Below are 17,579 nucleotides of genomic sequence, written 5' to 3'. Positions count from 1 at the left end.
ATTAATCATCATTACTACCTGTTTGTTTATCAGAATATAATGGATTAAAAAATCTTTTTATTTTAAATATCAGTGCTTAAAAACACATCTATAATCTATCCTTTGTTACTTTTGAAATGTTTTGGAAAGTTAAATAAGAGACCTTGGTTTCTTATGTTTGTATATTCAGTGTATTTGAGTGATTCATATATTAATAATAATAATAAATAATAATAAAATGTTATTTATATAGCACCTTTCAAGATAAAATCACAAAGTGCTTTACAAAGTGCAGAAAACAGACATTAAAATCTAAAACAAAACAAAATCAACCAAAAGCGAGTTTACACAGATAGGTTTTTAACATTATAACATATTATAAGGTAAAGAAGTGATTAGAATTTACTTTTTGGAGGTAGCATCTACACTAGAGTATTATAGTGTAGTGACCTAAATAACCATAACAGCCAGGCATATCAACGGCTCCAAACAAGCTTCAGCTGCATGTAAACGATATGCTGACACATAGTAAAGGAAATCCTTACAGTGACCATCTGAGACCTTTGCCTTTGTTATTTTAGATGTTTAAGAATAACCAAGTATTTCCATTGCCTGCTGTGGTCTTCCTATATGAGCAGCTGCCAAACATTTCTCTGTCTATCTTTGACCTCCACTCTCATGGCTGGGTCAGCTACTAAGAGTTAGAATGAATGCTGATGCTAACGCTACAGTATAAAAACGTCAGTGTGAATTATCCGCTTGATAAAGACTCACAATATTTTCACAATATTTCAATTCAATGAAGAAACAAGAGCAGAAACAGATGAAAAACGGCAGATATAATTAATATGTAATGCAAGCTAATCAACAAAAGGGAGAATCAGTGGCCACAGGCAGCAGAGCTGTGAACCACAGTGACTGTAGCTCCAGGCTCGCACTGCCACGCTCTGTACGCATTCACGCAGCAGATTGATTTGACAGGGGCTTCGTACTTTGATGTTTCCATTTCATGCCATGGAGAAAATCACAGAAAGAGTGAGTGATATCAAACTGACCGCTACGAGCCATATCTGCTACTGGGTGGTGCAAGCCGGGGCGGACAAGCTGCTACAAAATGTTCACTCGCAGGCCAGACAACAACAGAATGTCCACACTGTCATTTCTTTAACAAAGTTGCATGGTCAGTCAGTACAGAGTGGCTGAGGAACACTTACAGAAACCCCTTTGAGTAAGCAGAGGATCATTGGATGTAATATTATGTAACCTGTAATTACACGGCAGTAATTTGGTGCACATGGCTCGACTAACTCATTTATCTTGAATGATATTTACATGTTTGGGTGGAATATACAGTATACTGCCATCCAATGAAAGGTCTCGCTTTTTTCAGCAAGATCATGTCAAACCACATTCTGCATTTATTCCACCAACATGGCTCACTGAAACATCTGGGTGCTAAACTGGCCTGTCTGAAACGAAACATGACAAATGAGGCGTTGAACTGCCGAGCAGCCGAAATCTTGTATCAAACAAACGTGTTTTGCTTTTAAAATGACAGCAATTGGTCAGTTTTTGCTGATTGTGATTAAAAAAGGTGATCCAACACATTAGGAAGCACATTTCTGAAAAGTGTGTCTGGCATCAAATTGAAATGAGCATATATTTTAACACACTAACATTAATGCAACTTTAAGTTATATTAACTCTCTGTCTAATGTAACCTATATTATATAGTGAGTGTTAAACAGTTTGCTTATTTTTTGTACATCTAAATAAAAAACAAATAAAAAAAAAACTCCAATCACTTGGGTGAGTAGGTAAGAATCTGAAAGCATCTGGAGATTTATCAGGATTCATCGGTGTCTGCGAGGACTTTGGCCAAACTCCACTGGGATCTGTCTTAGAAGGACCACAGACCTGCCTGATGCCTTTAGGATGGCTTTTGATGTCGTGCATTTAGTGAAACCCTCTCAATCCAGGCCACAGTGAATGTGCAATATTAAAAAGCCACTGCTCTGCCTGCTAACTCCAGATAGAAACTGTAATCAGATGAATCCTTTAGGAAAAAGCCAAAGTCTCAATCTTTGTACAGGTGAATTGAGATGCATAAAGGAGCCACTTATGTGAACAATTATTCTGTTAGGACTTGGCAGCTGTACATGTTGGGGCTCAGGTCACATCCACATGAGGAAAAATGGATGAGGAAGTCAAGTCAGTGTGAATGATGAAAGAGGTGGGGGAAGGCTTGTGTGTGTGCATGTGTGCGTGTGTGTGCGTGTGTGTGTGTGTGTGTGTGTGTGTTGGGGGGGGGGGGGGGGGGGGGGGCTTCAGTGCTGATGAACTGCCATGTTTGGACAATCTCATGTGGACCAGTGACCCACAGCAGCTGACAGGGTAGAGCTCGATTGGAGAGTTTTTCACCTCGCTGTTTTATATCTATTTCTCAGTACAGCACAATCACAGGTTTCCGGTCCCAACAACACAACACCCATTATTGTGGTCCGTCCACAGCTATTAAAACACAGATAAATCCATTAGCAGACACTGGGCAAGAGTTGAAATATCATCAGTGAGGTCACTGATCTACTGGAATCACAGAGGCTAAAACACAGAAACCTGAAATCAGAGGTTAAGTTTTAATTTAAAGGCTCTTTAAGGCTCTATTTCACTTTCTTCAGATTAAAGAGATGCATTGAATTTTCTACACATAAGTGAAAACTCTGAGGAACAGCAAACAGACAGATACAGCATATTGCTCATTGTTCCATTCGAACAGACTGAACAGTGTTCTTTGTATACAACCTCTTATTGACCCAAGCAAAGAACTGCAACTCATTACTGTCTGCCTCCCAAAGCAGAGCTCAGACGCCTACAGCAAATGAAGATTTTCCATTTACACCACACTCCAAAACAACACTGCTGTTGAGTTTGGCTCATCCTCAAGCATAATGAAATGTGTCTCCACCAGCCAATCACTGACTTGTACTTCAATGGAAAACATTAGAGTATTAAGTCATGTTATCAGGAGGGGGTTATGTTATTTTTTTGTGGACTCAAAAACAATTATAGATATAAAGATGGCCTTGGGGTGTGTGACAGTTCATCCTTTTAGATGATCAACTCCACATCACATATTCCCCTTTTCTCTTTTCCCTTGACCCGACCCCCAGGGCAGTCTTTCTCATTACTTTTACAAAATGAAATAAAACAGAAGCCAGAAAAACAAACAAACAACAAAATTAGCTTTGAAGCAAACATATCAGTGATTTTTTGGCTGTATTATCACACAGTGTAAAATTCATTTCATTTCTTGCATTAAAAAGTATCCTGCTGGTGTAATAGATCATTAGTAACCAAACTAAAAGCCAACAGCTAAGTTTTTGACAGAAAAGTCATCATCATTAATTTTGTATTATCTTAAACATACACATCTTTAACATGCTGTAAGTATTTTGGGGTAAATAGCAGCCCTCTCACAGAAGATAACATTGTAACCAATATGCTTTGGACCAATGATTAAAACAAGCTGTTAATGTTAATATGTTATCTGCAAGGTCTCATATTGTGCTGATTTATACGAACATAATTGAAACACATTACGTGTTCAGGTTCCCAAACGAGAGTTGAAAAACACAAACAGCTACAGGACAATTCAATTCAATTCAATTCAGTTTTATTTATATAGCGCCAAATCACAACAAAAGTCGCCTCAAGGCGCTTCATAGATACAGAGAAAAACCCAACAATCATATGACCCCCTATGAGCAAGCACTTTGGCGACAGTGGGAAGGAAAAACTCCCTTTAACAGGAAGAAACCTCCAGCAGAACCAGGCTCAGGGAGGGGCGGGGCCATCTGCTGCGACCGGTTGGGGCGAGAGAAGGAAGACAGGGTTAGGGGTTTAGCTATTTAGCTAATGTGTGTAAACTGCGACATAGGGCCCTGGAACATGGATAAAAACAAAAGAAACAAAACACCACCAACAACAAACTTTTCCGAACAGCTTGACTTTGTATTGTATTGGAGCTGACAAGCACACGGCAGGTTTTATGTCTACACTTGAAACTGTCAGAAGCAGTTATAAGAAGTGTATTTCAACGATGATGCCGCTAATTTAAAAAAAACAACTCGCTCTCTCTACACGCAGATGTTTTATATATTTATTTATAGCAATAGAGAGAGAGGTCCAACAGGACTTAAAGTCATCATGGAAACAAATAATTGGCATAAAGAAATAGTTGTTTCTTCATAATGTAGACATTAAACTAAAGCAAAGAATAGTGATCAAAATAATCTGATTGTATTCTTTTAATTCAATATCTCTATAAAGTTGTTTTCCACACTGTAGCCTCCAGGGTGTGATATGGATTTCCAGCGGAGTACTACAGCTTCCCTGTACAGCTGCTGATGTGTGAATTCTCTAAAATTCTACTTTAACCAGCAGGAATTAATAAGTGTGTTGTTGTACAAACTCTTTAAAATGTGTTTATATTAAGTACATGAAGGTAAACATTGGTATTGTTGTACAAACTCAGAAAAAATATAAACAACAACAAACAACAACAAAAGACCCCCATCTGGATGCGACACCGGGGCTGGACAAAGGACCACAGAGCACGTGCCTCCTCATGCTGCCTGAGCCGATAACTATGAGTGGGACCACACACACAATGGACTGAATACTGCGCTGGAGCTTGTCCGAGGCAAACCACAACAATAGCTCCTCCATTCAGAGCAGCTGACCTCGCTGACACGTGGGTCCTTTGTCCCCGTTTCATCCTCTCTCGACATAAAAAAAAGCAGAGAGGGTGAAAAGTGTCCGCTGTCTGTCAAACATGACACTTTGTGTTCATGTGGGAATTCAGATGGGAACTAAAAGACTACATATATGATTGCGTTTCCGCAAGAGGAACTGACGTGATGTGACAAAGCATTCTTTCTTTTAGCAAGCTGGCTTTTTCCCTAGTCGTGGAAAATGTGAAATTCGAGCATCTTACCTTTTATAGAAACCGTGCAGAGGCTGTAGACACAGGAACTGCCAGTAGTCCAAACAAAAAGCTTTGAACTTCAACATTTTGTCAGCCAGTTAAAGAGGCTTAGATTAAAAATGTCATTCTGCGTGGAAAAAAAGAACTTGCTTAAAAAGAATGGCTTACATTTAGAGGAACAAAACAAATCATGCACAGTTCAGACTGCGTGTCAAAAACACTGACACCCCACATGGTACAATCCCATCTCAGCGTCTGTGTGTATCTGGGCCACATGGAGGGGGTTGAACCTGCATCCCTCTGCTGCTGCTGCCTTTGTTAACGCTGAGCGGTCGCCTGCAGTCCTGTGCTATATGTCCAGTTATAAGCTCCTTTTGGTGTGATAGAGATGTCAAAGACCAGACACCGTGGATCTGTCTGGGCTTCCTGAGCAAAAGGTTCACCTTGGCAATCTTATGGTGGATTCAACCTACTCCTTCCCACCATGCTCAATCTTTTCAAGTTAATCAATAGCAGAGATGGTCTCAGTTTCCATCATCGCTGCTCCTCAGAGTTGAGTTACAGCTGCTCCTATTGTCTAAGCAGCCACACTGACATGGTCTGACTCTGCTGCGCCTCGCTGGGCCAACAAAGCACACAAAGGCCTCCCTCGGCGGCCGTATCAATTAGGCTTTATCAGATGCTGCACAGCCTGCACCAGCCCAGCCTGCTCAGGGAGAGGCTAATCAGCAGCAGCACATGGTGCACAGAGGGGCGAGGCAAGTACCCATGAGGGCCAACCTCAATCACGTTTTGTACATATAAAGCCTGAGCTGGTTGCCAAGACAACTCCAAACACAGGATCTACAGAAAGTAATGGACCCTTGATGTGAATCTTTCTCACTGAATGAAGATGAGAGCTGAGGGTCAATTTCAAAAGTTCTCAGAAGCTTCCAAGAACAAAAATCCCCAACCAACCAAAACATGCGCCAACATCAAAAACGTCTTACGTATTAATTATTAAAATGATGCCAAAAAAAGAGAACAGACGATTCACGTGCATTAATGAATCAATGACGAATACAGGAACACCGTCACTAGCTTATCATAACGTGTTCTTCCAAGTACAAATCTACAACCTGCGACGGATCATGGTGTTCACATGTCACCATTTTTACTCCACAAGTTTTACTCGGAAAAAGAAAAACATGTTACAACATGTCTTTGGTTCTTGTCAATACTTCACCAAGGAAGAATACTTTCATAATAATCAAAGCGAAGTGAATCAGTTTTCTCGTAACCGGTTTAAACAAGTCCCATGATCGCTCTGTTTAATACAGATATCCCTGTTGGATGGGCGCTGTTGCTCTCTGCCATGATGATTCAGCTGTCAGTAGCATCCTGTCAGCCAGGTTTAAGACAATCACTGCTACAGCTTTCAGCTCCGTCGGCTCACAGAGCCACAGAGTGGGCTGGGTGGGGGAGCCACACGGAGCGATACGGCAATTATTCAGCCGGGCAAACAGCTTTGAAGTGAGAACAGACAGCATTTTGTAAAAGGCTGCGAGTCATGAAAAGAGCAGAGAAAAGTTTACAGTAATGAACAGTACACTGACGTATGATGCTGCAAACTCAAAATGCAATCCTATTCTGTGTGTTATGTGGATGAGCCAGTTGTTAAAGGCCTACACTAATAACACTAATGGCTTATATGAAGTCTTTGGTAATTATACAGCATTATACTGGAATAGAAGCACCAAGTGAACAGCTAAGCTTGACAGAAATGTTAAAGGTGAATTTCTTCCTCTCTTTAATAAAACTGAGAGATTTACAATTGATTAAATAAGAACTTCATGACATCCAGGCTTTGGACAAATTTAACTTTCACACAGATGCCTATGGTGTCATCACCCTCCTGAATTTTGACTGTTTTCAGTGCACTACTGTAAACATAATTTTACATGTTAATTAATAAAATAATATGCACTGAAAGCTTTTTAAAAAAAGAAATCCCCTTCATATGGCTCCCAGTAATTTGCCTACCATTCACTGACTTGTTCACTTTGCAAAGGTAAACTAAAAGCATTTTGTTAACTTCGCTACCTTACTGTTGAATGTTTTGTGTTACTGCATATTGTTAACCAGCAAGCATGTCCGTGTGAGCCCACAGTGGGCAGGTGTGAGGCTGTGTGGAGCACAGCTCCTATGGGCAAATCCATAACCAGTGTTGGGAAGGTTACTTTTAAAATGTATTCCATTACAGATTACAGATTACATGCCCCAAAATGTATTCTGTAACGTATTCCGTTATGTTACTCAATGAGAGTAACGTATTCTGAATACTTTGGATTACTTAATATATTATCATGCTGTTTACAACTACGTGAATGTACTATTGCTGTGATTTATTACTGTTTCTGAAGGTCCGCGGCTCCGAACCGTAGTAAAGGGACCTCTGGCTAATACGGTGGGTTCTGTGTCGGCTCGTAGCTGAAAACTAGCTTTACTTTGTTGTCTGGGTCAACTCTGCCAGCGAGAGACAGAGAGAGGCGTTGAAAGGCTGCTCCAACGGAACTTATTGTTTTTGGAGGAAAACACGAACACGGTGTACAGTCGAGTCTTAATAGCTTACTTACAACTGGGCTCGTCAGGCTCTCTTCTTGGCTGCAGTGGTTATTATTATATTTACATGCTTCCAGCTCCCGTTTTTTCCTTTTCCTTGTACTTTTCCTTTTTCTCCCTCCCTCGCTCACAGACACATGACGGGTATGGCAGTCCATTCTCCCTGCAGCACGGACTACACTGCCTATGATGCTACATTCTTTAGAGCTATACCTGTAGCATTCCGCCTATTAGCTTAGCACAACAACAACAAAAAGGCCTCTCTCACCCAGGAAACACGCAGAGAGAGAGAGAGAGAGCGGCACCCTGTAACCATGGCAACCGTAACGCTGCCACCTGGAACAACAGAACGTAGCTGTCAAACAAAACCCAAACAGTCCTGACCCGCCACAATATGAAACAGGGAAGTACCGCCGTGTAATCCATTTATTTCAACAAAGTAACTGTATTCTAAATACCACCTTTTTAAACGGTAACTGTAACGGAATACAGTTACTCATATTTTGTATTTTAAATACATAACGGCGGTACATGTATTCTGTTACTCCCCAACACTGTCCATAACTGGCTTGCCAACAGAATGTGGCACCGATTTTGGGTCCATGTGAGGCTCATGAGCCAATGTAGTTGTGCCTTTATGGGGCCTAATGGGGGAATCCTGTGGGCCCTACACTTTGGTTCTTCACAGAACCTCACAGAAAACCTATGTGGGGATAATGCAGGCTACCTCATGTGGGGCCTATAGCAGTTTTGGAATTTTGTTGGTAGAATTACTCACAGAAAAAACATGTGGCGCCAATGAAGGCAACCTTATATGGGGCCCACAGCAGTTTTGCCATTTTGAGCCTCAGCGCCAATCTGTGGGCACACCACACTTGCCCTTATTAGACCTGCCCACACAAAATCCACACGAGAGCCCCTATGGGCTTGCATGAATCTGGTTAAATCATCAGTGGCCTGCACATGATCGACTCCTTTAAAAGTTCATTTTTAAATCCCCTTGCAGCTGCATCTTTGTGGCAGTACCAGCCAATTGGAATATTAAGATACTATCTTCCATCACCATAGTGACGGATATAAAATAGCTTTACAAAACGCTGAACCTGATGTGTTAGTTTTCAAAAGTCTACAGTCAAACTGCAATGTGCTATCTGAAATGCGTGTTTGAATTCCGGCGCTAACAACACTGCAGTAAATGTCTCTGTTTTATTCAAGGCCACCAGAGGTCAGGTTATGGACTGAGCCACACACGTTCCTCTCAGCTTATTAAGGAGCAGTGAGGGGGGTGGGGGTATGGGAGCAGCACATTATTGAGAGGTGTGAAGCAGTCAGATGGGAGCTCATCTATCATGTGGTTTCTAGAGCCTGAAGTGTGTAAGCAGACAAAGTGAGATGTCACAATAACCATTCACCTCTCACAAGGCGTAGACAAAAGAAATCCCACACCAGCGTTCGTAATTATTCATACACAGTATGTAAAAATACAAACTTCTGCATAACTCGTGTTTTTGGATATGCGATGCTAATCTCACAGCCTGACATCTTCTATCAGTGAATATGTTCCAGTAGTGAAGGATAGAAAGTAGATTCTGCTGCATTTGCTTAACTGGTTGCCGCTCTTCCTGAACCCAGCAGTAAGCTGGAGTAAAATGAGCTGGAGGAAAGCATTATGGTAATAACTGCAGACTCCATTTGGCACCTGGGGAAGGACAAGCCCTTCACTCCAGCTGAGCTTCTTTAGTTCACAGGCTTTAGCTGTCTCGGAAACAACAAACCCAACGCTACAACACCAGCTCCGGCAGGCTATGAACAACAAGCAATATGGGTATCCTATTCACTGTGTAATGAACATAAAGACTGCCACAATACACTTCAAATTCATGGAAATCACAGAGTAAAACGCACGGTGGCTAATGTCACACTTTTAAAAGGAAATTCTGGTAGTTGTCCACCAAATTCATGACTTCAAAATCATTCTATGACTAATTTGGTCTGAGAGTTTTTGAAATGACACACTACAAAGTAGTTTCTTTTTTATTTTGTGTCCACAACCAAAAACAATATCATGACTACCTCCAAGAAAAGACAAGTGTGAGGTGTTTTCCCCTTTTACTGACATCCCAGCTTAAAGAGTGACTCTTTGCAACACATCTACCCACTCCTGGACTCAGATCTACTGTTTAAACCATAAAATAGCATCCCCCCACTTTTAATATACAGTATGTAAAATCTCATTTTCATACCCCTCTCAATTTAAGTTCATAATCCTAGCTACGGTGGCCACTATAGGACAAATACAGTCCTATAGTCCTATTGTCACGGCCCGTGGCTCGGCATCCAGGGAGCCGTGGGAGGCTGCGGTGGCCACACCCTCGGGCTGGGCCGCCTCCAAATCACCTGCGTCTCATCTGAGGCAATCACCGGAGGACTACTTCAGCCAGCTCTGACGGCTTCTCCTTGCCAGTCTGTAAGTCTCCTCCCAGTGTGACCAGCATTCGGCGTGGAAGCCTGTGGCCTGCCTGACTGCCTCCCTCCCTAGGATTCCCCTCACGGGCACCTCTCCCCTCCAAGCTCCACGGTCCTGCTCTACCTGTAAGCCTCGGCAGCTTATGAAGTCCAGCTGTTCATTTTTTGACAATCTGCGTGCTGTTAACTGTGTCTCCCCTTTCTGTTGCAGTTTCCCCACGGTCCCGATTACGGTGCTCCTGGGCTCCACGCTCCTCGTTTTCCCCTGTGGCATGAGCCTTAGTTTTTCATTTCCTTAACGTTGTTAAAAGATTCTTCAGTTCAATAAAAACGTGTACATAGTTCTGAGCTGCGGTGTTCTGAGTCTGCTTTGGGGTCCTGTTACCTGAACACTCCGTGTTCTGTGACACCTATAGTCCAAAAACAGTAAACAGTGGACTGTGATTAAAATTTTTTGCACAGGCTTAACAAAAAAACAAAACAAAAACAAAACGCATGAGCTAAACCAGACCTCAAGACTCATGTTTAAAACATCCAAAGGTGCTCAGAAACTTGGCATCAAACGGATCAGCACATACAAAACATTTAGTAGTCAAGAGTATAAAGAGGCTGCGGTGGCAATATGCAGAGTGTCCACATCTATTTGTGAAAATTGAAGTTTGATATGAGTCAATGAGCCAGTGAATCTCATTTCTGACCAAGTAAAGTGATGCTGAGGTGAGTTGTAGCTTTTACTTTGCTGTTGGTACGTGCTGCTGTTTTTGCCACTGTTAGCTGCTGTTAACAGGCATTAGTGAAACATTGTTGGACTGAATACTAAGTAGGATTTCTTGAATTGCTTAAAGATTGGAAATCATGTTTTGAAGATTCATCCAAACTGAAAGCAAAAATCACTTTTTGTCTTTTACCAACATGCAAAGCAATGCAGCTGTGCTCGCTGTTCTGCAAAGATGATTTCTAATTGAATGTGACAATATTAGAAAGATTGGGGGTTTGTCCTCTAGGTTCTCTTTCCACATGAATAAAAGTATTTTTTATTTCAAAGTGCAATCCCTGCTGGATAGAACGTCATGGCAACAAAGCTCTAAAGCATTGGTTCAAAGTGGCAACCACATGACGCCTACAGAAAAACGAAACATAACAGGAGTAAGACGTTTTATTCAGCACCTCCCCGGCCAGTGAAAAGCTTGTTAGGCTGCTGCTTGATGAGTGCTTTAAGCTCCTCCCCAAGAAATATCATTATTTGTCTGTCAACATTACACAGAAGAAGGCAGAGAAAGGCAATAAAGAAAGGCAAAGTCACAGTTTGTCGAATCTGTTGCGCTGCCACTCCAGCAAGAGCTGGGTATTGGAAAAATACAGTAGTTTTTATTTCTTTAAAAAAACAACAACAACAAAAAAACCTCTGGCAAAAGCCCTCTCCTAGCTGTCATACTATTCTGCTCACTCATTTGGCAGAACAGATCCTATTATCTTGTTTATCCTCATGGAAATTTAACGGTTTACCACGTGGTGTACATTTTCTCAGCAAATGCAGGTCTGAGACAGCCAGTGAGAAGTGCTGCAGGTGACTTTAGAGGGAGTCTGAAATTTGCACGATATGATCAAAATACGAGTTTGATGCCTTGTTCCCCCTGCATGAGAGGAAACATCTTTACAGGCATGACCGAGGAAGCACGAGGGGGAAAAGCCACATTTGTGCCATTATCTCAGGGCAGCACCTCAGCTCTGACCTGCTCTCCTCGGAGTTCATTAAAGAAGTCATTTGCTGGCATAATAGGATTCCTTATCCGATACGAGGTTTCCTCCCCGTTCACCCGCTGTGCTCGAATGCTGTGACAATTCCTCAGTAAGAACACGCAGCTCTCTCTACAGAGTGATAAACAGTCAACGCTGGCATTATCATTACCTCTACGGTCTGACACCAACAAAGGTGGCCCACGGCGTCCCTGCTCGGCCATAACAGCCCCCGTGAGCCTGTCGGTACCCAGGGGACCGCTGCCTGTGTAATTGCAGCTATTGTGAGGCCAGCTGAGGTCTGAGAAGGAGTAATGAGCAGAAAGATGAGAAGGTTATGTTGTGAAGGCAGATTACCTTCACGCGTGGCTCTCACTAGGCACTGATTGATGGCTATTTGCCTCAGCTTTAGCACAGGATCTGCCCACAGGATAAAGCTCTTTTCCTTATGACTTCTAGGACTGACTGAACAAAGCTTTGGATGACACTCTTTCTTGAGTATGGTTTGAAATCCTGATACAAGGAGCTATCCATTATATATCACATGCAATGAAGAAAGCAAAGTTCAGAACTATCCAAACCGCCACACTAAAACATCTCTGGAATAGAAAACATTCAGATTCTATCTGGCACTGAAAGTCTCATTTGGCTTTATCAATAATGGCTAGGCCAAATAGTAAGAGCTTATATCAAATAAAAGTTGTAGCTAGCAAGTAAATCCTGCAGCTGTCGCTTTAGCTTGATGTTGTTTGACATTTCAAGCTCAATAGAAAAGGCTGACTCATTTCATCCCATTTCCATCCTGACACCAGGGTCAACCCTGTGAGCACTCCAACTGATTGCAGTAAAGATGGGGTTACATGTTTTTATTTCTGCTTTTATGTCATTTCTATAATGTACGGAGGAGAAAAAAAGACATGGGAGAAAAAAAAAAAAAAGACGGACTTTTGCGAGATCTCGCAAAACAAACTCGGGATCTCGCAAAAGTTTTAGCCGCATTCTTCTGAGGCTGCCGGCACGAAGCCGACCGGGAGGTCGAGGCATTATGTGCCGGGAAAGCGGTGTTCCTCCCGGCTGTAGTAGGTCTCGACCTCCCGTTAGCTTCGAGATAGTGGGTGTCAGATCTCCGAAAACGTCGGAGCACTTACCGAGCAGGTATCTGACGTTTACACAGCTACATTCACGCCTCAAAATATCTTAAAAGTTTATTTTGTGACCCAGAAAGAGTAATATTACAACTAAGTAGCTGCCGCCATTGTTGGAATTCAACTTTTGCGAGATCCCGAGTTTGTTTTGCGAGATCTCGCAAAAGTCCGTCTTAATTTTTTTTCCTCCCATGTCCCCTGTGGGGCTCCGTAATAATGTAATTACATTTCCAGCTTATTATTCTAAATCATATTGATTGATATTGCATACCACGGTTAGCACTGTTGAATCACAACATGAAGGTCTTACTAAGTTTGCATGTTCTCCTCTTGGCGAGGTGGGTTAGGTTAATTAGTGAGTCTAAATTGCTCATAGGTGTGAACGTTAATGGTTCTATAGACAGAGTAGCGACCTGTCCAGGGTGTATCTTGCCTCCCACCCCATGCCAACTGAGATAGACTCCAGCTCCCACAAGAGCCTCAACTGAAGAAGCAGAATAAGATGGATGGACATAGTATAATTTTTTTTTGTATTTGAATTTTATTCACTATTGGTAATATATGAGCATCTCCAACATTGTATAATGGAGACCTGTAAACAGCTGCTGAAGGATAAGCTTAGAAAGTCTCAGCAGCTACAACATCAAATATGAAAGTGAACATATGAATTATAAGAGTTAAAAGTACCAAGACTGATTTCTACAAGCTCTAAATAATAAACTTGAGTGAAACAGAGCTTTTTAAGGTATTTATTTTAGATACTGCAGAGGATTACCCAAAGGCAGACTGCACTATCTGTATTTTTTAGCTATTGTATGGCAGTTTCTTTTTTGGGTGAAGAAAAAGGGAGAAATCCCACAGAGACAAGAGCGAGGGAATTGGCTATGAGCAATATCTAAAGCTGGAAGCCTGACAAAAAGAGAGTCTCTGTGAAGTCAGACTAGTGTGTTCCTGGTGTGTGGGACCCCCCCTGAGCAGCTCAGTTACCTCTCCAGGTGATACATAACAAAGGATGCTTGTATAGTGGTGCTTCAGGATTTCAGAGCTATTAATTAGGAAAATATTGTTTGTGAAACTAAAATGCCACAGAGCATGTGGACCTGGCATCAGTGTAGTAGTTCATATCTTCAACAAGTGAAACCTCTCAGAAACAATGCTTTTATCTAACCTTACATTATGTGATGGGCTTGTTGGGAAAGAAAACAAAACTTGGTTCCTTGTCATGAATTGCTGGTTACTACAAGTCCGTTAATGCAGTGGTTCCCAAACTTTTTTTGCTGGGCCCCCCTTTGTTTTACAAGAAAAATGTTCGGCCCCCTCCCTCCCGCGCGTGCACCCGCGCAGGCAAACGCCTGCGCCTCCAACCACACACACCCTTATTAGGCTCCGTTGCGGTTTATTTCACACCTCAAACATTAAGTAAACAATTAAGCAAATACAAGTAACCTGCAATAAATTACAGGTAGTAATAAAATAAATGACTAACTCTTTTACGCTACGTCTGCACCTACACGGGTATTTTTGAAAACGCAGATGTTTCGTCCTCACGTAAACGGCGTTTCAAATCACCGAAAACGGAGATTGTTTTAAAACTAAAAAAACCTTTGTTGCGTTTTCCTGTGGACGAGGAATACAGAGTTCCTCACGCAATGTCAAAGGTGTGTGCCTTTTTTCACGTCACGCTGTGCGCCACGTTGTTTACGTGAGATGGATTGCAGAATGGCAGATAGAAACGAAATACTGTTAATCTGACTGGCAGGTATTACACGCAGTTACTGTCCCTCCATTTACAAAGGCATCACAGTGTGATTATTTTATGTGTAGTTGGTTTTTTTTCTGTGTAATAATATTCAACATTGCATCAATACATTTTTCAAAAAATGCCTCTCTGGGCAAAATGGGTTTAAAAACATAAACAGCTGTGGGATCCTGTTTGTCCGTGATTTGAACTGAGGGAACAAACTGTGGCAGGATGAGCCTGATATTATTTGTATCCCGCTGTAACTTTACTGTATAAAGAGCTAACATCTCCAAAATGTCAGGAGTAGTTAGTTATTACAAGAAGTGTTTGTGGACTAAAAATCAAGAATGTGGGATACTGTTTGTCCGTGATATGAACAGCCCAGCGCTGCTCCCGACTAGTGATGTGCGGATCGATCCTGAAATATCGATTCCTCCGATACCAGTCATTTATGTTCTAGAATCTATTCTCACTTTAAAATATCGATATTTTAATAATTTTGGGTAAAATTGTAGTTTATCATTAACAGGACCAAGGTGGAAAGAAACTATATCATTCGGATTGTTTACATTGGAAGGAACTACTTCCTCTTCCGCCTTCCATAGTCATGTGCGAAATACAGCTGTATAACTGTGTCGCAGCCCCTTGGCGTGCGCACTCACAACAATAGCTGAGCGTAATTGGAGTCATGTGTGGACGTATTTTGCATCCGAGACGTGGTTTGCGATACATGTGGCAAGAAAGTGAGGTGTTGTGGCAACACCACTGACCTTGTCAAACACCTCAGAGTAAATCATATTACAGAATATGATGAGCGTAGGTTGAGGCGAACTGAAGAGAAGTAGTGGACAGGGACAGGAGTAGTGGACAAGTGTGGGGCCCCCCCCCCCTAGGGGGCGGGCCCCACACTTTGGGAAGGTATGAGTTAATGTAACATATAACTGTATGGAAATGATTCGCTGTCATCTCCCAGAGTCCAAGACACCTTGAAAACTCAACCCTCACCCTGGCTCCTCCAACAGAAAGACCAACACCAAAAACAGCTCTTCATCTGATGCAGTGGCGAAGATGAAACTGTACAAATGTCTTTGAATCTCCTGTTTTCCTTCTCTCTCCCCAACCGGTCGCAGCTCCCGCCCGTCCCTGAGCCTGGTTCTGCCGGAGGTTTCTTCCTGTTAAAAGAGAGTTTTTCCTCCCCACTGTCGCCAAAGTGCTGCTCATAGGGCATCATGTGAGTGTTGGTTTTTTCTCTGCATGTATTATTGTAGGGTCTACCTTACAATATAAAGCGCCTTGAGGCGACTGTTGTTTTGACCTGGCGCTGGATCAATAAAATTGAATTGAATGTTCCAAAAGAAATAGCACTTTATTTTTAGGTCATAGTTCCTAAAAAGTGACAGCAAACATTTTATAAGAGTAGAAAAAAGATAAATAAGGAAAATAATTACTGTTACACTCGAACAGAACAGATGACGTGTTAATTACAGCAGAAATACACCAGCTTTTACTGCTGAAAGCCAAAATGTCTGCTTTGATAAAAGCCTTTTCAAATTAGCTTCTTATCAATGCTTCATTATCTTTTGTATTCAATATCAACACGGTTATCAAGCGACAACTAAATGCTAAATTAATGCACTGAAGAGCAGAGTCTGATGTTTGACGGTGAATGTTTACTGGCCAAATAAAGTATAATTAACATACACAGCTCCTAGTCTATATTAGGGTCAGTTTGCCATAATTAAATGATCAGACTGTTTTCACACCCATCTTTCAGGCACAAATAATACAAATATATAAAAACATAAATTACGCTACATGTGTGAAAACTGGAAATCTGACTGAGTGTATTTTCCAAACGCTTCAGGAGGAAACTGGCTAAACTGTGTCCTGAAGCTCTGTGTGTTTGCTACCTTTTATGCCTTTGGGTGTCTAGCTCCGGCATTACACAACTTTGGTTTAGCACCACAAATAAATATACTGTGAAGATGCAACCTTTAAAGATCTAACCCTGCACTCCTCAAGACTCTCTTTTAATCAGTAAGTGGAGCAGATAACACTGTTAATGCCCGAGGCAGTCCTCAGTCAGCATTAGGGAGCATCTGTGGCTCTCTCCCAGACTGTCCTTATCTCCATCGACCGCTGCAGCTTCCCAGTCCTCTGGACTGGGGATTAATATGCTCTCGGGTGAACATTAGCAAAGCCTTAGAGCTGTGCTCCATCTAGTGGATTCCTGCCCTAAAGACTTACACTGCTGGGTAAACATCAACAGAGGTGTCCTCACACATGCTTCACTGAGATGTGGCTGCTAAAAATCACAGACAGACTGTTTCCTCATAAGAATGCGCCTTGCTTGAATGATGGCATTAACTCATAATTATACTGTAATTAAGAGTAAGTGAAACATGAGCAGTACAATCATTGGATACAGCGTGGTTAAATATACAGCGTGGTTAAATATACAGTGTTATTGCGTTTTTTGGGGTCAAACCTTGGATGACTATACATAAGATAAGATAAGATAACCTTTATTAGTCCCACACGTAGGAAATTTGTTTTGTCACAGCAGGAAGTGGACAGTGCAAAAGTTATGAAGCAAAAATTAGAATACAATAAGAATAAATACAGTACACAACTGTACAGAGTAGAATAAAATAAAATACTATCTACAGTAGAATAAAATAGAATAAAATATACAATAAGAAAAAAATAGAATACAAATGCTATATACAACTGAGTAAAAAATACAACTATGCCAGAAAAGATTATTGCACATTAGTGGATGTGTTTGATCAGTTAAAGTCTTTGTTGTGGAGTCTGACAGCAGTGGGGAGGAAAGACCTGCGAAATCTCTCCGTCCCACACCGTGGGTGCCGCAGTCTCCCACTGGAGGAGCTGCTCAGAGCTGTCAGAGTCTCCTGCATGG

At 41.7% G+C, this 17,579-nt stretch overlaps 1 protein-coding gene across 2 annotated transcripts in view; it reads right to left on the bottom strand.

Moving 5' to 3' along the window:
- iqsec1b (IQ motif and Sec7 domain ArfGEF 1b) overlaps nucleotides 1–17,579 on the bottom strand; it is a 247,316-nt gene that overhangs the window by 68,774 nt on the left and 160,963 nt on the right. Inside the window, exon 1 of one of the 2 annotated variants that reach the window (XM_087840479.1) lies at nucleotides 4,976–5,613. The exons of the other annotated variant lie outside the window; for it this stretch is intronic. Coding sequence (XP_087696605.1) covers nucleotides 4,976–5,052 — 77 coding nt within the window. The 5' untranslated portion in view covers nucleotides 5,053–5,613. Of the gene's footprint in view, nucleotides 1–4,975; nucleotides 5,614–17,579 lie in introns of those variants that run through there. 2 annotated transcript variants of the gene reach the window in all.

The sequence above is a fragment of the Neolamprologus brichardi genome, chromosome 5, assembly GCF_056152115.1.
Source record: "Neolamprologus brichardi isolate AB-2024 chromosome 5, ASM5615211v1, whole genome shotgun sequence".
NCBI classification, from domain to species: Eukaryota; Metazoa; Chordata; class Actinopteri; order Cichliformes; family Cichlidae; genus Neolamprologus; species Neolamprologus brichardi.
The sequence above is the reverse complement of the archived record's forward strand: the minus strand, read 5'-3'. Positions and strand labels throughout refer to the sequence as shown.